This window comes from Helianthus annuus, chromosome 14 (assembly GCF_002127325.2).
Source record: "Helianthus annuus cultivar XRQ/B chromosome 14, HanXRQr2.0-SUNRISE, whole genome shotgun sequence".
Lineage (NCBI taxonomy): Eukaryota > Viridiplantae > Streptophyta > Magnoliopsida > Asterales > Asteraceae > Helianthus > Helianthus annuus.
In genome coordinates, this window is record NC_035446.2 from 94,178,006 (window position 1) to 94,204,515 (window position 26,510).

General features: G+C 34.2%; 2 protein-coding genes and 1 long non-coding RNA gene across 12 annotated transcripts; all 3 read left to right on the top strand.

Annotated features, from left to right (window-relative positions):
* The first annotated feature begins 1,573 nt into the window (after positions 1 to 1,573).
* On the top strand, positions 1,574 to 16,139 carry LOC110908693. 10 transcript variants are annotated; one of them, XM_035982572.1, is made up of 13 exons: positions 1,574 to 2,050; positions 2,137 to 2,209; positions 3,155 to 3,511; positions 4,297 to 4,410; positions 4,501 to 4,605; positions 4,689 to 4,807; positions 5,311 to 5,328; positions 6,125 to 6,296; positions 6,384 to 6,534; positions 6,954 to 7,057; positions 7,946 to 8,012; positions 14,906 to 14,972; positions 15,925 to 16,139. In XM_035982572.1, exons 2-8 carry the CDS (start codon positions 2,197 to 2,199, stop codon positions 6,191 to 6,193), a joined length of 795 nt encoding a protein of 264 aa, XP_035838465.1. In that variant the 5' UTR covers positions 1,574 to 2,050; positions 2,137 to 2,196; the 3' UTR covers positions 6,194 to 6,296; positions 6,384 to 6,534; positions 6,954 to 7,057; positions 7,946 to 8,012; positions 14,906 to 14,972; positions 15,925 to 16,139. The 10 variants fall into 10 exon arrangements, with proteins under 10 accessions (XP_035838465.1, XP_035838464.1, XP_035838466.1 ...); XM_035982571.1 differs by having other exon boundaries at positions 6,954 to 7,051; XM_035982573.1 differs by lacking the exon at positions 6,954 to 7,057.
* Positions 13,357 to 13,980, top strand: LOC110906960. The gene has a single exon (XM_022152010.1). The coding sequence runs from the start codon at positions 13,357 to 13,359 to the stop codon at positions 13,978 to 13,980; it is 624 nt and encodes a 207-aa protein (XP_022007702.1).
* A 6,371-nt stretch (positions 16,140 to 22,510) lies between the features above and the next one.
* Positions 22,511 to 23,840, top strand: LOC110908694. The gene is made up of 2 exons (XR_002574805.2): positions 22,511 to 23,224; positions 23,379 to 23,840. It is a non-coding gene; the product is annotated as an uncharacterized LOC110908694 (long non-coding RNA).
* The last annotated feature ends 2,670 nt before the right edge of the window (positions 23,841 to 26,510 follow it).

A 26,510-nucleotide genomic window follows, 5' to 3' on the forward strand; every position in this document is an offset into this window, starting at 1 on the left:
AGTTTATCATTTGAGATTAAACGATGATAAATGTATAAGTTTATCATTTGAGATTGAACGATGATGAAGTGTGAACAAAAAAATAAAAATTTGTATTAGATTAGATTTTAGATTTGATTAAATATTATTAATAATAAAAATTTGTATTAATTTAGATTAAATATTATTATTATTATTATTATTAGTATTATTAATAATTAACCTGGATTAAATTGATTAAACATAAATTATAGATTAGATTTAAAACACATTTTAGACTTTAGATATACAATCAAAATAAAATTCTAATATAATATTTAAATCTTTTTAATTTAAAATTTAAAATTTATTAATAAATTATTGATGCCCTCATTGAATGACATGTGTCTCAAATCAGGTTTCTTTTATAATAATAGATAGGTATAGATTATTATATTTTTGATTAATTTGTATAACGTTATGAGTTATGACAATATGGACAACAAATATAGCTTATTTGAAAATGTATAAGTTTATCATTTGAGATTAAACGATGATAAATGTATAAGTTTATCATTTGAGATTAAACGATGATGAAGTGTGAACAAAAAAATAAAAATTTGTATTAGATTAGATTTTAGATTTGATTAAATATTATTAATAATAAAAATTTGTATTAATTTAGATTAAATATTATTATTATTAGTATTATTAATAATTTTAATCAATTAAATGAGAGAATGACAAGTGTCCAAAAACAAATTTCTTTTATTATATAGTATAGATACGAAGAGCCGTTCCTATGTTTTTGGAGGCCCTAAGCAAACTACAAAGTTGAGGCACAATTTCGTTATTGACTAACATTAGAGGTGCAAAAATCGGGCTTTTCTAATACCCAATTTCGGGAACCAAACCGTGTTTCGGTATGATCGGGTATTAGAAAATCGGGTTTTTTTAGATACCTAGACATTAATACCCTATTTTCTATTTTTACACAATATAAATCCATTTTATTTTTTAATTTGCATTGTATTTGATAAAAATACTTGAAATAATTACAGTATCACAACTTTATTTAAATAATATATCTCAGTCTTTCGTTTAATGTCACTAGAATGATGCGCCAAAAGGAAAAAAATATATTGCTTATGAGTCTTTCGTTTAATGTCACCAGAAGGATGCGCCAAAATGAAAAAAAAAATATTTTGCTTATGAGATTCGAGCTAGGGTCTTTACAAGACTAGGAAAAGACTAATACTACTACACTAGCTAGTAAAGCTAGTAGATCTATAGAATCAAAACAATTATATATTATATATCATTTTTATATTAAATGGAGGCCCTAAAAGTTTGAAGGCCCTAGTCCCGAGCCTAGGTTTTGATAAAGCTAGTAGATCTATAAAATCAAAACAATTATATATTATATATCATTTTTATATTAAATGGAGGCCCTAAAAGTTTGAAGGCCCTAGGCCCGAGCCTAGGTTTTGATAAGCATTGGGCCCGCCCTGATCTACAACTTCTAATAAAGCAAAACAATCTGAGTCCACATGGCATAATCTTACACATCTAATTAACACGTGGCTTCTGATTGTTTCTCCGCTTCTTCATTTGAGCGGCATTTTCTTTTCCCCCTCTTTCCCTTCACTATCAATCATCCCTTCTCTCTTCAATCAAAATCCTATTTCCTTAAAACCAAATCACGCCCTCAGCTTCTTATTCACAAACCCTAATTCTCTATACTGCATCTATGGCGTCAAAATATTTCCTTATCGCCGATAAAAGGACCCTTCTGGTTAGGATACATCAATGGCCTCAAAAATTCGATTCCAAAACTCTTTTCATCAATGGCGATGGCGAATATGGCTAGAAGAAAAACAACCAGTCTCTTTCATGTACACTTTCCTAAGGATTCGTGTCTGGATCTGATAAAAACGGCGGCGTTGTTATCGGTGGCGGCCCAGACGGATACATGATTCTTTGTTGAAGATTGGCGACATCTCTTTGTTTCTCAATCGTTTATGAACAATAACAGTTCATGTGGTTCAGATTGGGCTTTTGTTGATGTAGCAAATTTGTTTATTCAAAACAGGTAAGTTTTACTTTTGTTTTCTGATTTGTAATTGATATTGTGTGGAACAAGTTTGCACAACTTCTGAAATTAGGGTTTTTATCAAGGGTTGAACAGCTTGTTGATGAATTGGGATGTTGACCGAAAGTTATTCTCACTGACTCTCAATGATTGCTTCAGGTATGACATTTATCGATACGATGCAATTAACAAATTTCAAATTATAGTTTTATATGTTTATTTGAGGAAATTTCAAATTTGTTAATAATCATAATCAATCGTAATATAGAAGAAATAGGTTTAGGTTATTCATTATTTAGTTTAAACGAGTCGGGTGAAAATGGTATTCGGGTAAGGAAAAGATTCATATCAGTCATGTAAAAGGGGGCAGGAAAATGCTACTGCTTTTGCAAACCAAGATCATTGTACGACCATCTTTAAATCTGCTATATTTCTTGCTTTTTAAGATTATGGTATGTTCTGCAAATGAGAACCGATGGTTATTTTTTAAGCGAGTGCAGATTCATCTCTGAAATGATTATTTAAAATGCCAGCCGTTACTCCAACAAGTCATGTAAAAGGTGGTTTTGATCAGTGGAGATGAGGAAAAAAAAGAATAAAAAATAAATAAAATGCCGCTTTTTATCGCTAATTCGCTATATAATATATAGCGGCATATGAGTGACCTATATGCTATGTAGCGCGCTATAGCCGCTATCGACAACTATGGAAGAAACAAACAATAATTCACTATTTTGTGTAAAAAACGGGACTTTTATCAAGTATGCGGGGTTGAAGATGTAAGCAATATCATCTTTGCCACAAAATGTGAAGTTTATATGCATTTTAATGAGGCATATAGACAACTGACAAAGTGATTATTTACTTTATAGTTGCATACTTATGTACTAACTATTATAAATCATAATGATCAGTTAAGAAGTAAAATGTTAAAGGCTCTCTGTTAGTTTGTTTTTAAATATCATGCAACTGATATGATTGTGAGAATATAAATTTGTGCTTGATAAATATTTCTGGTTGAGGTATTTAGAAAGAATAAAAATACATGAAAGTCGTGCACTTACTGTAAATGGTTATAGTTTTTCTTAACATGATTATGTGCAGCAATTATATTACCGGAACAAAATTTGGCATCCGAGAAGGCCGGTTTAGCTGTGAGCAAGAAAGGGTTGACTTTAAAAGAGCTGCTTCAGCAGACGTCTCATCACAATGCAAAAGTTCGCAGAAGTAGGGATGAGCACGGACCTGTTCGGTACCAAACCGGTACCGAAAAACGGGTAAAGTGGGTACCGGTACCAGTAACGAATATACCGGTTCGGTACGGTACCGGTACTTACCGGTATTTTACCCGTAAATACCGGTACCGGTACCGAACAACGGAGAAAGTGGTTACCGGTACCGAATATACCCGGTACTGTTCGGTACCAGTACCCGGTACCAAATGCCCATCCGTACGCAGAGGTAACGTTTCTTTATAGCATTTAAGGTTGCCAAATTAATTTTTAATTTCTGAGAAGACAAGTGAACATGAACAGAAAACATATAATTTTCCGCTTTTACAATTTGACCTGAAGAGGTAAGATATAATATAGTTGAATTCAAACTTGTATGGATTCCAATTTCCAATCCTAATTCCTAACATATAATCTAAAGCTTGATGAAGTTTGGGCTCGAAGAAGAATGATCTTAACAACAAGCTAAGTTCTAGAACAAAGAATCACACGAGTCAAATATTTTAACCTAATTAATTGTACTTTAATCTAATTTTTCCGCTTTTACAATTTGACCTATCAGTTTTTAGCTAAAGCATTTGGGTGTCTATCCGAGCATTGATCCTTTACATATAACTCAATAAAAATCTATTATAAACTAATGGGATGAAAAAAATACAGACCTTTTTACAGGTTCCAAGTGAGATGAAAGATGGGTCCCCATTTATGATAAAATGGGCTTGCACAGTTTTATTGTTTATGCAATATATGGTATTGTTGGAAGTGAAAATATGGTTTTTGAACAAGTTATCGCTTGAACAGAAGTTTTTACTAATGATAATTTCAAATGGTTGGGTCGATAATGGACGAAGAAATATGTTTTTTTATCCAAAAAATATTAGGGATCCTTTTATTAAAGTAGTTTTGACCCTTGTGGTTTCACTTGTGGCGGATTAACCTAGATTGGGCTTGCTCCTTTTGGCTTGAGTACGTGCAAACGTCCTGATGATTGCAGTCTACTATATGAATTGCCAGAATCTTTTAAGACGCCATCACTGCATGTCATTCCAACAAATGATCTTATATGCCAGGAGGGAAAGCCAGAGGCTGTTGTTGATCCATGGACTAACTATGATGAAACTTATAACGGTCATTACCTACAACACCTGTTTTATTTTTGGAATATCTTTGTTTCAATTGAAAACTCTTAACTATAGATTGAAATTCTTTAATCTGCAGATAAAATTCTGAATTTGCAACTGAATCCCGAACGTTATAGTAGTTACTCAGGACCGTCAGCCAGAAGAGTATGGGATGCTGTATATTCACAACTTTGTCCAGAATGTAAGCCCAAGTTCTCATATGTTTGTATGTCTATTTTTGAAGAGTTCATTTAATATAACTCCTTGAAATCGCCTTTTGTGCAGATTCATCGGGAAATAGCTGCCCAGAGAAAAAAGTGCTATACAGGTTGATGTCGGGACTGCATTCCTCAATTTCTGTCCACATAGCTACCGATTATCTACTTGACGAAAAAACCAATCAGGTTTGTGACCTATAAGACTACATGTTATCGTTTCCCTTATGAATCTTAATGTTAAAAAAGTCAGTAATATGTCAGTTAGAAGTTAGAAGCTATTAAATATGTTGACGGTGACAGCGGCCAATTGTCAATAGTTAAGGGTGATAAAATCCAATAACCCTTTTTTAATTTATTCTAATTTTGAGGGTGTTAAACTTGCTTATCTTGTAGGTTGAATTCTGTATAATGGAAAAAAATGTTGTAAAATGGAGATTTCATTGCTTTATAATTTCGGTTATATTGTTGTAAAATGGTGGTTAAAGTGCTGAAAAGTGTGCTGTAAAATGGTGATTATATCGTGTTGGTTGATCAAAGAACAAGTGTGTTTGATTAAAGCTTTTAAGTATACATATGCTATGCTACTGTTTTTTGGTGGTGAATACTGTTATTGTCATAAGGGTTTTCTTTTGTTTTTTTTTAACTTCATGCTCATAAGCTTATAATTATTGTTATTGTATTTTATACAGAGGTCTGCAACCCCACTTGTAAGCACTGCTAATTTGTACGCCCACATGATTCTTTGAATTTTGAAGATGAGAGTGGATGACAAAACCTTAAAGGCAATGCACTATCGTAGCATGTATATGTAATATGTTGGTGTCTAGATAAGCCTTAAAGCTCTCCAAGGTTTTGGCTATATGTTACATTCTGTGTCACCAAACTAATATTTTAAAATGATGCATCATTTCTCCAAGCAGTAAGCCCAGTATTAATCAAGTCTAATATAAAAAAAAAAAAACTAAATGCATAATGTTATTTGTTTTAAAAAATGTGTATGCTATTTAGAATAATATCCATAGTTTTTAGAGTATATAAGATGGATACAGTTAGGATGAGCAAATGGTACTGCTACCGAATTCCCGAATCGACTAGATTTTCGGTACCGACAATTGGCGTTTTCAGTACCGGTTTTTATCTTCAGATCCCGGTCTGTACCAGTACTGAACCGTACCGGTACCCATTTTTGGGATTTTAGGTATGGGTATTTTTTTGGTACCGGATGGTACCAAGCTCATCCTTAGGGTACAGAGGCTCAGGATATATAATATTCAGGAAATCATTTTGTTAGGGCTTGTTTAAGACAGTTAATTTTTTTTTCTTTAAATGAAAAGTGTTAAGGTTAAAGTATATAAGATGGATGCGGAGGCTTAGGATATACATATAATTTAATCTATCATTTTGTTAGGGTTTGTTTTATACGTTGTTAATTTTTTAACGGCTAAATAAAAAGTTTTAAGCTAAAGCGTTAAATGTATATGAAAATAAAATGCGTTGTTACAGGTTTTTTTGGCATGGATTCAACTGCACAAAACCGCTTGCTATCGATTAAGTTGTGATACTTTTGTCTGAGAATGAATTGAAGGATGAAGGTGTTATAGTCATTGCTAAGGCCCTTGAAGAAGACTTTCCACGGTTGACCGAAGTTGACGTGAGCACCAATATGATTAGAAAGGTAAGATTAGGGTTTTGGCTTAGGTTGTTGTACGCAAAGTAGGGTTCAAGGTGATGGACACAAATCATAATTACTACTCTTATGAAGGTGTTGAAGACGTGAAAGAGATCTTCAAGAATTCACAATTTGCTGGGGACTTAAACAAGGCGAAATACTCGAGTGGTTCGGGGTCAGTTTCAGGGCCGATTCATGGTGTACAAACTGTGAGTTCGTAAAGTATTCTTAGGGAACGTTAAAGGTGAGTTTCATACGCCACCGTTTTGATATTTCTAATGGGTTTTGGGGCTGAATGGCTGATCACATACTCTTTTGATGAATGGTTTTACAAAAGTGATCTTTATTAAGGTTTTGATGATTATCTTAAACTAAAACATGACTCTTAATGAAGTTTGAGGCTGCTATGATTAAAAATTTTAGAAACAAGTTTAGATGTATAGCTAAATGTGATATTGGTTAGAAGATTGTTACAACATCTAATCAAATTGATTCTTTCCCTTTTAAGATATACAAGTTTTCATGTCATGTACTAGATAATACAAACATTATAAATTGGATATTAAGTTACTAATTTCAGAATATAGGTTATTTAAATATTGTAAACATTAATTGATCATTCAGAACACATCTTGATTAACTTTGTACTTCATTCTTTTGTAGCTTTCTGTGGTGTGTATGTTTTTGTACGGGATTGTTGCAGTTATGGGTTTTCTCATGTTGCGTTGCACTCTTTGCACTCAAATGAAGATGACAACCAGGTTTCAGTGTGTAACATCCCGAAAATATAAAACTTTATATTAGAGTTATAAAGTATAAATAAACTAGAATTTATTTAACTAGGAAATTATAACCTAGTTAACTAAAAACCTAGAAATAACTCCAATTAGGGTTAGAATGACCAAACTATATGTTAAACAAAAAAAAAATGAGGGACTCATGTTGTCAAAATTGAAACTTATACTATCAAAAATTAATTAAAAACAAAACCAAACACTCCATTGAGGAGGTCTGGTCGATCAGAGCAAGAGAAGGGGCGACCCCCACTCTCAAAACCCTAGAAATCACAAATTCAAGGCATAAATCAAGTCCAAATCGATTTCTAAGCACGAATTGGTGATCACCTCACTGAAGGGATCACAAGGTATGTGAAATTCTAGTGTTTTGATTCATCTCAAGTTCTAGGTTAATTGTGAAAAATCAGGATTTAACTTGATTGTGTATTGCATGTGTGTAATTAGAAGAGATATGTTGTTTAGGGATGAACCCTAGGTGAAATCTTGTTAAAAGATTTCATGATAATCATAGAGTTGATAACCACCATTGTAGGTGGCTAATGAACTTGGAGAGAGAGCTTGATAAGTCCTAAAAATATGATATTGTTCTAACATAAATCTGAAATTAAGAGTAAATTCAGAAATATTGATGTTAAGATTTGTGTAGAATAGACTAATTAAAGCAATTTGGATGATAATCACAAGTTATGAACTTGGTTTAGATCGTGTAGAAATCTGACCCGCTAGGTGTTTGATAAAACGCCTGAATGAGGGTTAAAATGTTAAATGTTGGCTAAAACGCAAATTTGAATATATTAAGAAATAATGCGTTAAAGCTTACGAAAGAGTTCTAAACTTGTTATGAATTGAACTCTTTAGGCAAGGATTCCGGAACGTCAAGCGGACACGCCGGAGGAGATACACGCGGAAAAGGTGTGCTATAAAGGTACGTGACTTTAGTCTCGTTATAGTGTGTAATAATGTTTGGTTTTAGTGTATAAATGATAACGTATTGTAGTAGATGCGTTTGATGCGTCGTCAAAGTGGCGAAGTTCACTAGATCATCAAACGGGTAAAACAAAGATTTGAAATTTGGTTTGGCTTGATAATAAAGTGATAGCCTTCACTAGATAGCCAAACGGGCCAAAATGTTGCTTGTAAATGAATCACATGAGTAGAAACTTGAAAATCTCATATCACGTTAGGTGATGAATGATACTACACCAAGAAATTGGATATGATATTTTACATCTACGAACCCGGGATATCGGGTCAAATAATAGAGGTCAACGGAATGTGTCGTTGGACAACGGAATGCTTGAATTCCGTGAAAACAAGTGTTTAGTTCTAAGAGAACGCAAAGCCATGGTATGGCGTGAATTCTCCAAGGTTATAGCCCGGAAAATGGGGTAACTATGTCTAAAGTGTCTTTAGGATTGAAATATGGGATTATGCACTCTTACTAATGGGTTGGATAATCGAAGTAAGGAAATTGTGAGCCGAATACCGGTATCTCGGTTTCCAGTGAAATTTATATGGTTAGATCCGTAATTTTATTACGGACTCATAGGAAGAAGAACCGGTTAAATCGGACAAATGAGCAAAAAGTTATGATCTTTTAAGTTGAAAAATCGTTAAGGGGCGAGGATGCAGAGCCCACCGTAACTTACGGTCCCACCGTAAGTTACGGTGGAAACCAAGATGTTACGGTGTGTTACCCCTGTGTTACGCAGAACCAGAGTCATTCAGGGTCTACCGTAACTTACGGTAGACACCGTAAGTTACGGTGGAACCCAGGAAAACTTGTATTTTATTTAACATTATCCCATATCGGCATTCGTTTATATGTATTCTATTAATGTCAAAACTAATGTTTTTAGTGTTTGACTCTAGGTATGGATGAGTTCTCTTCCGGATGGTGATCATTACGTTATCAAGAACCGAACACGCATTTTGAAGCTTCCGCACTAAACTTAACTTTGTCTAGACTTTAATCACATTGTAAATATTTTTGTTAAACTTGTTTGGAACCCTGTAACTAGTTGTAGTTGACTAGTAAGGGTTAACTTTAAACTCGTTATGCATTATCTTGGATGTGTTTAGTACTATCTCAAGTGTGTATGGTGTTAAACACGAAATGTTTTTGTAAACTCTGATTTTTGTAAAGTTCATATGATTATCATCTAAATACTGTCCAAATATTAAGGGTGTTACAAGTTGGTATCAGAGCTTAAGGTTGTCAACAAAAGTGTTCGGTTTAAGCTTGATCGATCGTCCGGTAAGAATTAACTTATTATGTTATGTCTTATATATGAATGAGAAAGAAGTAAAAGGGCATGGGAAGAGTGTGTTAACACACTCAAACCCGGGAAGTGCACCAAATTTAAACGATTAAAGCAAGTTGAGAACTTGACTAAACCAAAACAAAAGAAGCAATGTTATAAACGAAATGTTTAACATTTAAATGTAAACATTTCAGTTTAAAGATGGCGGACGGGGATAACGAAGATGCGGTGCCGAAAGTCACCGAGGAAATAAGAGAAGTGATTGCTGAAGAGGTAGGAAAAGCAATCGAAAACAGCTTGTCGGGTTTCATTGATAAAATCCAAAACACAGTGTTATCAGTATTGGATGAAAGAATTAAGAAACTGGAAGATAATGCCAATTTGGCTAAGGAGAAATTGGTAGAGCGTAAGGGTTGCTCGTACAAAGAATTTATAGCATGCAAACCACCACTCTACAACGGGGAAGTGGATCCGATAGTGTGCCAAAGGTGGTTAAGTGATATAGAAGGGGTGTTTGAGAGAACCCACTGTGACGCGAATGACTTCGTGGCGTATGGCACGGGTCAACTGAGAGGTCAAGCAAAAGACTGGTGGGATAATAAGAAAAAGGAAATTGGTAGCGAAGAAGCGAAGGCGATGACATGGGACGAGTTTAAGGTACCCTTCCTTAAACATCACAGTCCCAAAGCGGTTATCAATCGAATCAAAGAAGAATTTATCCAGCTTAGGCAGAAGGGCGAATCCATTGATAAGATCACGGGAACCTTTCTTGACAAATTAAGGTTTTGTGATGAATTGGTGACGACCGAAGAACAGAAGGTGTATTATTATTATAATATGCTAAGCGCAGAGTATCGGGAGTTCATGACTCCCTCAAAATACGAAACCCTCACCGAAATCATCAACGCCGCTCGGGAAAGAGAGATAGAGTTGAAGAAACAAATTGAGAGGGGTGAAAGAAGGACGCAAGTGGTTAATCCAAGTCCCACGAAAAAGGCACGCGTAAATGACTCATCAAAGAAGCAAGAAGGAAAAAGTAGCTCGCCAAGCTGTAAAGTATGTGGGAAAGGGCACAAGGGTGAGTGCAGGTTTAAGGACAAACCGTGTCCTATATGCGGGAAGACAGGGCACACGGCTGCATTGTGCCCGGGGAAAGTTTCGGTATGCTACAAATGTTATCAGCCGGGTCACAAGAAATCCGAGTGCCCGGAATTGTCCGGAAAGAGGGAAGACAAGAGTGCGCACACCGAAGCACCAAAAGCAAAAGCTAGATCTTTCCAGTTAACGGCAGTGGAGGCGAAAACGGAGCCCGATGTGGTCTCAGGTATATTTGCCATAAATTCAATTCCTGCACATGTGTTATTTGATACGGGTGCGAATAAGTCCTTTATTTCACATGGACTTATTCGACATCCTTCCTTTGTACTAACAAAGTTACCTATGCCATTAGAGGTAGAAATAGGTGACAACAAAAACTTCCTTGTATGTGATATATGTCGAGGTTGTAAGATAAGCATAGATGATGAGGAATACCCGATAGATTTAATTCCTATGTCCATGGGAGAGTTCCAAGTAGTGGTCGGAATGGATTGGCTATCCCGACATAATGCGAAGGTCATGTGTTTCCGCAAGGAGATAAAACTAACATCTCCAAGTGGGAAATCGATTATCATACGTGGCGAGAAGGAAGGAAAACCTGTTATGTGCTCAATGATAAAAGCTTACAAGCTCATGAAGCACGGATGTAGAGCATTCATGATATACGCAAATGAACCAAACAAAGGGTCGCTAAAGATTGAAGACGTGCCGGTAGTACGTGAATACGCTGATGTATTCCCGGAAGACCTACCGAGAATACCGCCGGAACGGGAGGTAGAGTTCGGGATCGAATTGATTCCGGGCGCGAAACCCGTGGCCAAGGCGCCGTATCGGATTGCACCCTCAGAATTGCAAGAGTTAATGTCTCAAATTCAAGATCTCCTCGACAAAGGCTTTATTCGCCCAAGTGTGTCACCATGGGGCGCACCGGTGTTGTTTGTTAAGAAAAAGGATGGGAGTATGCGTATGTGCATCGATTACCGCGAGTTGAACAAACTCACCGTGAAAAATCGATATCCACTTCCAAGAATTGACGACTTATTCGATCAATTGCAAGGTGCTAAATGGTTCTCCAAGATCGACCTTAGATCGGGGTACCACCAGTTGAGAGTCAAGGAGGAAGATATACCGAAGACGGCTTTCCGTACACGGTACGGACACTACGAATTCCTGGTAATGTCCTTTGGGTTAACAAATGCGCCCGCAGCCTTCATGGATCTCATGAACCGGGTCTGCAAGTCTATGTTAGATAAGTTGGTAATAGTGTTTATTGACGACATTTTAATATACTCAAGGGACGAAGCGGAACACGCAAGACATTTGTATGAAGTCTTGGAGACGCTCAGAAAGGAAAAATTGTATGCAAAATTTTCAAAATATGCCTTCTGGTTGCGAGAGGTGCAATTTCTCGGGCACGTCATAAATGCAAACGGGGTATTAGTAGACCCGTCAAAAATAGAAGCCGTGGCGAAATGGAATCCACCGAAGAATCCTTTGGAAATCAGAAGCTTTTTGGGGCTTGCGGGTTATTACCGGAGGTTCATACAAGATTTCTCCAAAATTGCCATGCCACTGACCAAACTAACCCGCAAGGAGGAGAAGTTTATGTGGGGCAAGGACCAAGAAAAGGCGTTTCAAACGCTTAAGGAAAAATTGACACAAGCACCGGTATTGTCATTACCGGATGGGACGGATGATATGATAGTTTACTCGGATGCCTCGCATTCGGGGCTTGGTTGCGTTCTGATGCAACGAGGCAAGGTTATAGCCTATGCCTCAAGGCAGCTAAAAACTCATGAAAAGAGATATCCTACTCATGACCTCGAGCTAGCGGCAGTGGTGTTCGCCTTGAAAATATGGAGGCATTATCTGTACGGGGTAAAGTTCACCATTTTTACCGACCACAAAAGCTTAAAGTATTTCTTCGATCAGAAGGAATTAAATATGAAGCAAAGGCGGTGGTTGGAGACGGTCAAAGACTTTGATTGTGATATACATTACCATCCCGGGAAGGCTAATGTAGTAGCGGACGCGTTAAGCCGAAAGACAGATTATGCGCCTATTCGAGTCTGATCGATGCAACTAATTGTGACATCGGGATTGCTCGATCAAATTCGGAAATCTCAAAGTGAAGCAATAAAAGAAGAGAATGTGAAAAAGGAAAGAATAGTAGGGCAGTTAAAAGACTTAGAGGACGGCAACCAAGGATTAAAAACTCGATTTGGGAGAATTTGGGTTCCCAATACGTGTGGAGCCAAAGCACTTTTACTTGACGAGGCCCATAAATCTCGTTATTCGATACATCCGGGGGCGACTAAGATGTATAATGATTTAAAACAAAATTATTGGTGGCCCGGAATGAAAAGAGATATCGTGAAGTACGTGGAGAAGTGTTTGACTTGTTTACAAGTCAAAGCAGAGCATCAAAAACCATACGGTAAGCTGCAACCATTAGACATTCCAGTTTGGAAGTGGGAACAAATTACGATGGACCTGCTGACCAAACTGCCAAAAACCAGCTGTGGTTTTGACGCCATATGGGTAGTCGTGGATCGATTGACAAAAAGTGCACATTTCATTCCGATTCGTGAGACTTATACATCAGAGAAGATGTCAGAAGTGTATACCAATGAGATTGTGGCGCGTCACGGAGTACCGATATCTATAGTGTCCGACAGAGATACCCGGTTTACTTCGGATTTTTGGCGTGGGTTCCAAGAGCAAATGGGAACCAAGCTGTTCATTAGCACTGCTTACCATCCCCAAACGGATGGGCAAAGTGAGAGAACAATACAAACGTTGGAAGATATGTTGCGTGCTTGCATTATCGACTTTGGGGGCAGTTGGGATGTCCATTTACCCTTAGTCGAATTCTCATATAACAACAGCTATCACGCGAGTATTAAAATGGCTCCATACGAGATGTTATATGGTAGAAAGTGCCGAACCCCAGTTTGTTGGGGAGAAGTTGGTCCGCGGGGGTTAGCTCAGACTGATATAATCCGAGCTACAAATTGTAAGATCGACTTGATCCGCACTCACTTAAAAGCAGCCCAGGATCGACAAAAATCGTATGCGGATAAACGAATGAGGCCAATAGAATTTCAAGTGGGCGATAAGGTAATGTTGAAAGTATCGCCGTGGAAGGGGATAACTCGATTTAGAAAAAGAGGAAAGTTGAGCCCAAGATTTATTGGGCCATTCGAAATTGTGGAACGGGTTGGAAAGGTAGCATACCGTCTCGAGCTACCTGAGGAGTTAAATGGAATACACAGCACATTCCACGTGTCACATCTCCGTAAATGTTTAGCGGACGAAACCGCTCGTATCCACTACAACGATATCGAAGTGGATAACAACCTCAACTATGCAGTGAAGCCAATTGCAATCCTAGATCGTAAAGTGAAGAGTTTGAGAAACAAAAAGATTAACCAAGTGAAGGTTAAGTGGGAACACAGAAAGGGTTCGGATACCACATGGGAATCTGAAGAAGAGATGCAACGGCTCTACCCCATACTTTTTGGTACGTAAATTCGGTTTCGGGGACGAAACCCTTTTAAGGGGGGTGGACTTGTAACATCCCGAAAATATAAAACTTTATATTAGAGTTATAAAGTATAAATAAACTAGAATTTATTTAACTAGGAAATTATAACCTAGTTAACTAAAAGCCTAGAAATAACTCCAATTAGGGTTAGAATGACCAAACTATATGTTAAACAAAAAAAAATGAGGGACTCATGTTGTCAAAATTGAAACTTATACTATCAAAAATTAATTAAAAACAAAACCAAACACTCCATTGAGGAGGTCTGGTCGATCAGAGCAAGAGAAGGGGCGACCCCCACTCTCAAAACCCTAGAAATCACAAATTCAAGGCATAAATCAAGTCCAAATCGATTTCTAAGCACGAATTGGTGATCACCTCACTGAAGGGATCACAAGGTATGTGAAATTCTAGTGTTTTGATTCATCTCAAGTTCTAGGTTAATTGTGAAAAATCAGGATTTAACTTGATTGTGTATTGCATGTGTGTAATTAGAAGAGATATGTTGTTTAGGGATGAACCCTAGGTGAAATCTTGTTAAAAGATTTCATGATAATCATAGAGTTGATAACCACCATTGTAGGTGGCTAATGAACTTGGAGAGAGAGCTTGATAAGTCCTAAAAATATGATCTTGTTCTAACATAAATCCGAAATTAAGAGTAAATTCAGAAATATTGATGTTAAGATTTGTGTACAATAGACTAATTAAAGCAATTTGGATGATAATCACAAGTTATGAACTTGGTTTAGATCATGTAGAAATCTGACCCGCTAGGTGTTTGATAAAACGCCTGAATGAGGGTTAAAATGTTAAATGTTGGCTAAAACGCAGATTTGAATATATTAAGAAATAATGCGTTAAAGCTTACGAAAGAGTTCTAAACTTGTTATGAATTGAACTCTTTAGGCAAGGATTCCGGAACGTCAAGCGGACACGCCGGAGGAGATACACGCGGAAAAGGTGTGCTATAAAGGTACGTGACTTTAGTCTCGTTATAGTGTGTAATAATGTTTGGTTTTAGTGTATAAATGATAACGTATTGTAGTAGATGCGTTTGATGCGTCGTCAAAGTGGCGAAGTTCACTAGATCATCAAACGGGTAAAACAAAGATTTGAAATTTGGTTTGGCTTGATAATAAAGTGATAGCCTTCACTAGATAGCCAAACGGGCCAAAATGTTGCTTGTAAATGAATCACATGAGTAGAAACTTGAAAATCTCATATCACGTTAGGTGATGAATGATACTACACCAAGAAATTGGATATGATATTTTACATCTACGAACCCGGGATATCGGGTCAAATAATAGAGGTCAACGGAATGTGTCGTTGGACAACGGAATGCTTGAATTCCGTGAAAACAAGTGTTTAGTTCTAAGAGAACGCAAAGCCATGGTATGGCGTGAATTCTCCAAGGTTATAGCCCGGAAAATGGGGTAACTATGTCTAAAGTGTCTTTAGGATTGAAATATGGGATTATGCACTCTTACTAATGGGTTGGATAATCGAAGTAAGGAAATTGTGAGCCGAATACCGGTATCTCGGTTTCCTTGATGTGAAATTTATATGGTTAGATCCGTAATTTTATTACGGACTCATAGGAAGAAGAACCGGTTAAATCGGACAAATGAGCAAAAAGTTATGATCTTTTAAGTTGAAAAATCGTTAAGGGGCGAGGATGCAGAGCCCACCGTAACTTACGGTCCCACCGTAAGTTACGGTGGAAACCAAGATGTTACGGTGTGTTACCCCTGTGTTACGGCAGAACCAGAGTCATTCAGGGTCTACCGTAACTTACGGTAGACACCGTAAGTTACGGTGGAACCCAGGAAAACTTGTATTTTATTTAACATTATCCCATATCGGCATTCGTTTATATGTATTCTATTAATGTCAAAACTAATGTTTTTAGTGTTTGACTCTAGGTATGGATGAGTTCTCTTCCGGATGGTGATCATTACGTTATCAAGAACCGAACACGCATTTTGAAGCTTCCGCACTAAACTTAACTTTGTCTAGACTTTAATCACATTGTAAATATTTTTGTTAAACTTGTTTGGAACCCTGTAACTAGTTGTAGTTGACTAGTAAGGGTTAACTTTAAACTCGTTATGCATTATCTTGGATGTGTTTAGTACTATCTCAAGTGTGTATGGTGTTAAACACGAAATGTTTTTGTAAACTCTGATTTTTGTAAAGTTCATATGATTATCATCTAAATACTGTCCAAATATTAAGGGTGTTACACAGTGCACTTTTTACACACAGGTATGGCCGGCCCTGAGGGTGGGCAGGGAGGACCACCGGCCAGGGCCCCATATTTCGAAGGGCACGATATTTTAAAAAAATCTGATATGTATATGTAAAAAAATAAATTAATAGGGTATACCCATACAAACACCAACATAGGCCTACTTACAAAACTATTTTTATGGTTTATATTAGTTATTAGCCCATTGACATTAGCTTTAGACCTTTAGTGAGCCAAATACTCAATTTTGTTAAGGCCTAAGGACACGTTTTTTCGAGCTCGGACAGGGTACACGAATTTTGAGGACATGATTTGGAGATGAATGGTGGGCTTACATTATCGTAACCTGTATTTGATTTACATTGTACTACGAGAACTTGCAATTCGTTTAAACCTTTCAACAACTAGAATAAAAAGACGAATTTCAAATTTACGGATACCAATAAAAAATTAACTTTTTATGTTAAATTTTTGTGTAATACGTAATTTTAGTTATAAGAATGATTTGAGATTTATGACTTATAGTTGTTTATAATTTATTGCAAGTCCACCCGTGTAACACACGGGTACTTTAACTATTTTGGTTGTATATATAAAAAATTCTGTGTAATTGTGTTTGACACCATTAGGCGCCTTAGGCGTAAGACTTGGTTCTCTCCAAACCTAAATTACTAATTATGTTATTTGCTCATAAACTTGTGTTTTTTATTTACTAATTATGTTATTTGCTCATAAAAGTATAACTTTTTATAACTTTAGTTCGATGGTTGTGCTATAGATTTTCTCTCCAAACCTAAATTACTAGCCAGACACTCAAATTGTTGTCATATTTCAAATTGGTTGATCTATATGTTGCATCATATGTACTATGCATATTGCTATTAAAATGGTCATTTTATTCTTTATATTATCTTTATAACTAATTGTGTTGGCTAATGGCGGGATCTTGATTAATGTTGTAGAGCACAGAGCAACAAATACATGGCATTCTTAATTTTATTGATCTTGCGGGTAGCGAACGTGTTTCCAAAAGCAGGCCAAGCGGGGATCCTTTGAAAGAAACTCAAGCAATCAATTAAAGTTTGTAATCATTAAGCGATGTTATATTCGCTTAAAAATGCTATAGCACTGGTTATTACCAATGCAACCGGCCGAACTCTATTAAACGGTGTCACTATATATGTGGTGTATAAAAAAATCTTTAATGTCTTGTGATTTTTATTCGTATTTATTTTTTTTATTTCATTATAATTTAATATTTATATAAGTAATGAAATGTTTTTTTTGTAGTTTACTATTTTTAACGAACCAACTTCATGGGCTTATAGTTTTTTTTTATATATATATTTCACTTTAATGAAGTATTTAGTTGGAAAACTTAGATGCTAAAATTCATAATCTTACCATTTTGGTGGTAAAGGTTTGGTACCCAATGAAACCATGGCTGCTCCAAATGAAGTTATGCATTATTTATCTATTGTAACATGTATTTTATATTGCACTAAAAAGGAGCAAGTGTGCCCTTTTTTAGGTTGTTTCCAGAGACATTTTATAATTACTCGTGAATGGTGAAAAGATACAAGGTTGCAACTTTAAGCCTGGAAGATTGGAGCAAGTTTGAGAAAATCACTTTCTGACCAGCCATGTCTATAATCCTTCTTTGTTTGCTTTCTGTTGGTTTTGGCCCCCTTTGGGTTTTGTACTATGTAGGCATTAGCTCCTTGCTAAGTCTGTATGTTTGTTTTCTTCTTTAAGTGAATTAGCATGCTTAGGCAGGTAAAAAAAACTAACTGCATTGCTTTTGTAACTTCGTTTGATACATTACGTACCTGTGGGTAGAGGGATGTATTTCGTTATTTGAACTTTTATTTCTTTCAAATGATTATATCAACAATTTTAAGTTATATATTTGTGTGTTAGTCCCCCGCGAAATTCGCGGGATCTTAGGCTGGTACGAAAATATAGTTCAATATTTATTTCCTGTAATTTTAAACACGTATGATTGTAATTTTTGTTTACTTCTCTAAAGGGTAGCAAAGCAAAACTAAGAACTTGAAGGACTAACTTGAAACAAGTGAGCAGTTTTATTTGTATAAATATACGATTAGATTGTCGTTTTTGGCGGAATACAAACCCTAGAAATCAGCAGAACAGAAGACGAGAGCGAGAGCGAGAGCGATCCAGGTAAGTCGATCTTTATTATTTTATTTGTTGCTCCAAATCTGCAGTTGATGATTTGATATTTGGTGTAGGACTAGACATAGACATAGATAGAGAGGGTAATTTTCTTGCTTTACAAATCTTGATTCGTATGTTCTTGATTCTTGTTTTGTTAATCTGACAAATAATTTCAACACAAACTATTTTATTAAATAAAAAAGAAAAGTTAAAAACAGGCTTCTTTTTTCTGAAATACCGAGATAACACATTATGAGTTATATCTTGATTGGTTTAAGATTTGAACATTCTCTGTTGCGTTTAGGATGAATATATTCCTGTAAGGTTTTAATGCATTATTGTAGCTATTGATTTAAGATTAACCTGTTTATACTTCTAAATTCTTATTATGATTTTGGTGGTGTATGTATGGAGTCCTATTGTTGTCTTTATATTTTTTTTTTGAATTTGTTGTTGATCATACAGGGAATGATCGGATGGGTGCTCTGCAATACATATTGAACCTGCTGGTTATTTATTTGGGTAATTTGAGGTTTGTTTTATTTAATTTTTATTATTATTTAGTTATTCAACTTATTTAATTAATTTATTAATTTAAATTAGTTATTTATTTAACCCTTTTTAACTTATTATACTTTTTTAGTTAACTTATTTATTTAACTTATTTAACTTAATAATTTATTTAACTTGTTTAACTAATTTAACTTATTAAACTTTTTATAACTTATTTATTCATTTATCTTAATTATTTATTTAACTTATATATTTATTTAACCTAGTTAATTCTGTTAACTTTTTTAACTTATTTAAATTATTTAGAGTAAACTGTCATTTTGGTCCCTGAGGTTTGGGCAGTTTTGCCACTTTAGTCCAAATTTGAAATTTTTTGCATCTGGGTCCCTGTGGTTTCATTTTTGTTGCCATTTTAGTCCAAAAGCAAAGTCAACTCAGATTTTTTAAAAAAAAACCTAATTTTTTGTCATTTTCTAAAGGGACATTTTGGTCATTTAAAAAAAAACCTTTTGTCTCTCTCTTCTCTCCTCTATATACAGGCTACCCACAACTTTTCTCCCCACCACCACCATCAATTCCAGCCGGCCAATACACACAAAACACACTTTTCTCCAATTAAACACGCCAAAATTACTAGCATACTCACAAAATTCCTTAACTTTCACCACCAACAAATTCAACATCACGAGCAATTCACCATTCTCTCTACAACCCTTCACCGGACCATATTCTTTTCTCTATGCTTCCGCGGTGTCGCATCAGATGAAGGAAGAGGCAACATCGACGAAGAAGGTGTTGAGGTTAGTCTTCATGGAGGATTTGATCGACCGTTCCAAGACCTATAACGTTGCTGGAGTCTCCGAGGTTATGTATGACTTAATTGCTGTTGGGATTAACCCTGAACCTAACTTGTTTCAGATTTGACGGAGGTTCAGATCTAAACCCATGGTTTAGATAAGAAGAGAGAGAAATGGGTGGTTAGAGAGAGGAAGATGAAGTGCAGGGAGGGTGTTTGGGATTTTGTTATAAATGAGAAAAGAGAGAGAGAGTAGATTTTTTTATGTAATGACCAAAATGCCCTTGAAGAAAAGGACAAAAATCATGTTTTTTTTTTTTCTAAATCTGATCTGATTTAAGTTTTGGACCAAAATGGCAACAAAAATAAAACCACAGGGACCTAGATTTAAAAAGTTTGAGATTTGGACTAAAATGGCAAAACTGCCCAAACCACAGGGACCAAAATGGCAGTTTACTCAATTATTTAACTTGTTTATATAATTAACTCTGTTAACATAGTTAATTTAGTTAACACTGCTAACTTATTTATTCATTTAACTTAGTTAACTTATTTCACTTATTTATCCTATTTATTTATTTAACGTAGTTAACCCCATTAATTTATTTAACTTATTTAATTATTAAACTTATTATTTATTTAACTTAGTTATCTCTGTTAACTTATATTTAACTTAGTTAACTATAAAAAAACTCTGTTAACTTATTTATTGAATCTAGTTAACTCTTGTAACTTATTTAACTTATTTATTTATTAACTTAGTTAACTCTGTTAACTTATCTAACTTTGATAACTTATTTATTTGTTTAACTTATTTACTTAACTTGGTTAACTCTATTCTAACTTATTTACCTTACTTAACTTATTTATTTATTTAACTTAGTTTTTTTTTTTTTTGAAAGATCAATTTTATAACCAAACAAGCCTACCAGCAACCCTTACGTAACTTTTTTATATATGTAACTTATCTAACTTATTTATTTATTTATACAACTTAGTTAACTCTGTAACATAGTCAGCTTATTTAACTTATTTATTTAACTTAGTTAACTTATCCCTTTTTACTTAGTTAACTCTGTTAACTTATTTTATTTATTTATTTACTTAAGTTAGTTACCTTTGATAACTTATCTAACTTATTTATTTATTTAACTTATTTAACTCTGTTAAGTTATTTAGCTTATTTATTTAAATTAATTATTTATTTAACCTTTTTAACTTATTATACTTATTTATTTAACTTGTTTAACCTTTTTAACTTATTTAGCTTAATAATTTATTTAACTTGTTTATATATTTTAACTTATTAATCTTTTTTTAATTATTTATTCATTTATCTTAATTATTTATTTAACGAGTGAATTTCAAGAATTGTCCTTTATCTTTATACCCATTTTCAGCCGTTGTCCTTTATGTTCAAAATTGATGAGTTTTGTCCTTTATGTTTTCATATCATACACGTTTTGTTTTTTAGACCTAACTCAGTTAGTTTTTTCAGTTAAATTTGGTCATGTGCTTTGCATATGAGGGCATTTTTGTCAATTCAAAGGTTTCAGAAGCTTTGAGCTATAAATCTGTGGTTGAACTTACCTTTGAATTGACAAAAATGCCCTCATGTGCAAAACATATGACCAAATTTAACTGAAACAACTAACTGGGTTAGGCCTAAAGGACAAAACGTGTATGGTATGAAAACATAAAGGACAAAACTCGTCAATTTTGAACATAAAGGACAGTGCCTGAAAATGGGTATAAAGATAAAGGACAATCCTTGAAATTCACTCTTTATTTAACTTATATATTTATCTAACCTAGTTAACTCTGTTAACTTATTTGACTTATTTAACGTATTTATTTAGTTAGTTATTTAACTTGGGTAATTCTGTTAACTTTTTTAACTTATTTAAATTATTTAACTTGTTTATATATTTAACTCTGTTAACTTAGTTAATTCAGGTAACTTATTTTTTCATTAAACTTAGTTAACTTATTTCACATATTTATCCCATTTATTTATTTAACGTAGTTAACCCTGTTAATTTTTTTAATTATTAAACTTATTTATTATTTTTTTTAACTTAGTTAACTATAAAAAAACTCAATTAACTTATTTATTGAATTTAGTTAACTCTTGTAACTTATTTAACTTATTTATTTGTTAACTTAGTTAACTCTGTTAACTTATTTAACTTATTTATTTATTTAACTTATTTAACTCTGTTAAGTTATTTAATTTATTTATTTGAATTAATTTTTTATTTAACCTTTTTAACTTATTATACTTATTTAGTTAACTTATTTAACCTTTTTAACTTATTGAACTTAATAATTTATTTAACTTGTTTAACTATTTTAACTTATTAAACTTTATTTATTCATTTATCTTAATTATTTATTTAACTTATATATTTATTTAACCTAGTTAACTCTGTTAACATATCTGACTTATTTAACGTATTTATTTATTTAACTTGGTTAATTCTGTTAACTTTTTTAACTTATTTAATTTATTTAACTTGTTTATATATTTAACTCTGTTAACTTAGTTAATTTAGTTAACTTATTTATTCATTTAATTTAGTTATCTTATTTATTTAACGTAGTTAACCCTGTTAACTTTTTTTAATCATTAAACTTATTTATTTTTTTTTAACTTAGTTAACTCTGTTAACTTATTTAACTTATTTATTTATTTAACTTATTTAACTTATTTACTTAACTTAGTTAACTCTAACTTATTTACCTTACTTAACTTATTTATTTATTTATTTATTTATTTAACTTAGTTAACTCTATTAAGTTATCTAATTTATTTACCTTACTAAACTTTTTTATATATGTAACTTATCTAACTTATTTATTTATACAACTTAGTTAACTCTGTAACAAAGTCAACGTATCTTATTTATTTATATATTATGTTTTTTGTTATTGCATACTAACCCATGAAACCTAGTGCGTTGTAGTTTACGCTACACTAGGTTGTGGGCTTGTAGAGACAACCCCTAACTGAGCGTGGCTCATTGAGATTAGGGTTGCCCATGTCTCCTATATAAGGAGGTTTTCACCTCGTTATAAGGGCAAGAGACACGTGGCAAACACACTTTTTGTTGCTGGAAATAGAGGATTCTTCCTCTACTGGCCGTCTCTACATCCCCACTTTTCTCTATTCTCCATTGCAGATCTGGATTCAAGAGGAAGAGCAAGGTGTGGTTCTCCATCCTCTTAGAGAAAGCGGTTCCAATCACCCTGGCGGTGATTCCGTGTTTCTTCAAGTTTTGTTTTGGATTTTCAAAATTAGTGAAGAAATTAGTCAGATGGGTAGTAAGTATTTGAATTATGCACTGCTACATATAATATGTTTCTTTCAGTTTTGCAGCATCTCACAGATTAAAATCAAGGGTTTTATAAGAATTATTATTTCTGGTTGGCTGTAAAACACCAGACAGGAAAATCAATAATCTGGTCTTGGTCGAAACACAAGCACGTAAGTTGCTGTAACTCTTTACTTGTTTTTATTTCCTATTTCATTGTTATACTGTTTATTTTTATTTTATTTACATATAACTTGTGTCTTTTACTCTGACCTCTTTTGTTGGACCTCTCTACTCTCCCGTATTTGTAACTTGCCACTACTCCAGTTCTCTGCACCTCTGGCCACCGACATACACCAGCAGTCCGGTATTATCAATTGTTGCAGTCCGGTTAACTCAGAATGGTTTATGAGCTGTTGAATAAGAACTTGCTGATGAGGATGTATGGGGTTGTTGGATGCTGAATGCTGGTGAAGACTTAAAGACTGAAGATGTTTGTTTAAGTAGTATAGTTTTTTTTTTTTTGTGATTGTTTCGTATGGATATTAAGTGGTTAGTTTTTATGTTTGGTTTGCTTGGGCCGTTTGTGGTTTCAAAGCTTTGGTTTGTGTTTTGGGATTGTTTAGAGTGGCTTAGGCTGGGATTTTTAGATCCCATTTTGTTAGGCCTTAGTCAGTTGTGGATTGGTCTTCTCATTCGGGTATATCTCCAGAGACCCAATGCTCTTTAGGTGTACATTTTTTATTTTATCAATAAAGTTTTGCCGGGGTACCGTCCCCTTTAACCAAACAATGTTGCGCAAGGTTTAAATAATGATCTTGAATAGCAAATCTTGTGAAAGGTATCGTATGAGAAGCTCTAATTGAATTTCAAGTTTTGCGTGTACATGAAAACAGACACGGATATGCCTGGTTGTTGACACTTTTCTTTTACAATTCAAGTACGCTATCAATTGTAACATCGCGGCATAGTACTTGAGCTATGTTGGTTATGTTAGTGATTTCAGTGTTATTAGTAAAACTAGTGGGGAACCTGCGCGTTGCGTTGTAGTTGACAATACGGGACGGCAATATAACTTAAACCTTAAATGAAAAACAAATCATGTATATGTTGTGTGTGTATACAAGCATTTGCGCTTCGTGGCGGTGTAATGGGAGTAATTTCTGCCGGTAACTTAATTTAATTGTTCCTGAAATAAAACAATTATATAAAGATCTGACCCGATTTGATCAAAATGATTACATGTCCATTTAGTGAATTATGCTAATTATCTAGACATTCATAAAAGTTTTGGCCACATATTGATCCTCCCATGCATGGAGATCAACACATTAGGTGAGAGGTCTATAAATTGTAGGTTGTTTAGAAGTAGCCCTGCAAAAGATTTCAAGCATTTAGTGTAAATTATTTTATGACTTAAACAAGAAAAATACATTAATTACCTTCTTAGAAACATAAGTAATATTTGCAAGAACATGGTATAAAGTACAAGTACACAATCTTTTGTGATGCCAAAAGTTGTTTTGTAAGCTTACAAGTGAATTGTTGTGGCAGAAGACAAAATGAGGCAGAAGTAGCAGTGATGTTCATGAATCTACTGATGAAGATGGCGAGTTCGGTAGTTTGATATCGTTGAATTTTGTCTCAAAAGCCTTCTCGGTCCATTCCATACGTAACCATATACGTATTCCAAACAATTTACAATAACAACCCTAAACTAAAATAAAATAACGATAACAATCCTCAACTTAATAATATAAAGTTCATAATAAGAAAATAACGTATCATGGGTATGTGGGTGTGTGTGTGTGGGGGGGGGGGACCCGAGTTGCAATTGTTGGTCAGTTCTGTTTTAGGCATAATGGAAAACATGAAAACATACCTGATTGCAGCAGTACATGCCAGCAGAGAATCCAGATGGAGATGCAGCAACAGTGTTTGACATAGTTGTCAGCTTGATCTGGTTCCTCCTTAGGGTGCAATCTAATGATGGTGATGATGAAACCGATAAAGGGGAATCGGTTAGGAGAGGAGGTCGATTGATGTTATGAGAGTAATTAGGTTATGTGTCTAACCCTAAAACCTCTACATAAGTCTCCTTATATATGCACCCAGGAGGAAACCCTAATTAGTTAATAAGGGTAATTAGGCCCATCAACAATTACCAACTAATTATATAATAGGATTGTTATATATTTTGATCCATATAATGTAAATGATTATAATGGCTACTAGATTAAATATTATATAAAATATTTAATCTTACATTCTCCCACTTAGCCGAGTAATCATTTACTATGAGTATTAGATAAGCCTGATCAGGAGTTAACACTCATTTTAGCCTTAAACAAGTACTATAGCAGAGAAATACAGCCGTTGAATCATTATGCGACTCAGGACCCCCATTAATCATACTATAGCCTTAATTTAAAACCTAATCGTCATGATCAAAATACGCATAAGCCCTTTGTTTGATTTGTAACTATATTTGTCTATATGCCATTATGTCGACTTAACATATTCTTAGAGACATACAAAATCAAACTGATGAGGAAAATTAACTAATACTTAGTCATTCATAGTACAATATGCAATTGCGCACGGCCATTAATTAATACCCGTCTATGAGCTCTCCTAATTAGACTTATGGGTAATAGCCCTTCAGTTATAAGATCCTTAAGCATATCATGAATGTATTCGATACAAAACTTAGTTTCCTCAATTCGTTCATAAACGAATAATTAATTGCGTATCGAAATTTAATGCAGCACCTCTTGAACTGTTACTGTTCAAGGAGTCATGGTAGCTGACTTTATCACACTAATTCTTCAAAACATTAATTATATGGAGTTAATAAACTTATGAGTCCACTGATAAATTTCCAACAACATTTAGTGATTATATTATGTCGTTATAACTTAGGTTGTTGATATCAGTGCATTATGACTCCTCCATGATATAGGTTTTGTCTGCTGACATAAAGATGTACCCTAAATTACCTTTTGTCATCATTGAACATCACAAAACTAAAGTAATAAACCGGTTTTAATTCTCACTTCTTCTTTAAATTGTAGTCTCTCGTTTCTTTTAAAGATATTGTAATACTCCATTAGATGCTACACATTAATCTAGACATATCTAGTGTGTTGCAATGTGAGCAATATCTAAACGAGTATTGACTTGAACTTACATAAGGCTTCTAATTAATGAAGCGTAAGGAAATAACCTCACTTATCCTATTATCCTCTAAAAGAGAGCAGTATTGTTTGTTACATATGTAAGGACCCATTTAAGGTTAAACTGATGGAACGAAACTAATGTCCCATTGGGTCTATCTCGGTATGTTATGATATCTATTACGTAAGAGATATCTCTGAGATCTATTATATCAAAGATTGTGTTAACAATGCTTTGACTTATGTAACATATACTTGTCAAAAGAATATTATCTATATAGAC

Bases quoted from the DNA above. Each gene is read 5' to 3' on its own strand.
- LOC110908693 (XM_035982572.1), top strand. The intron at 3,512-4,296 runs GTAACGTTTCTT...ATGAATTGCCAG, and splicing joins ATGCCCATCCGTACGCAGAG to AATCTTTTAAGACGCCATCA. The intron at 4,606-4,688 runs GTAAGCCCAAGT...CCTTTTGTGCAG, and splicing joins TTCACAACTTTGTCCAGAAT to ATTCATCGGGAAATAGCTGC.
- LOC110906960 (XM_022152010.1), top strand. From the start codon at position 13,357: ATGGCTCCATACGAGATGTTATATGGTAGAAAGTGCCGAACCCCAGTT.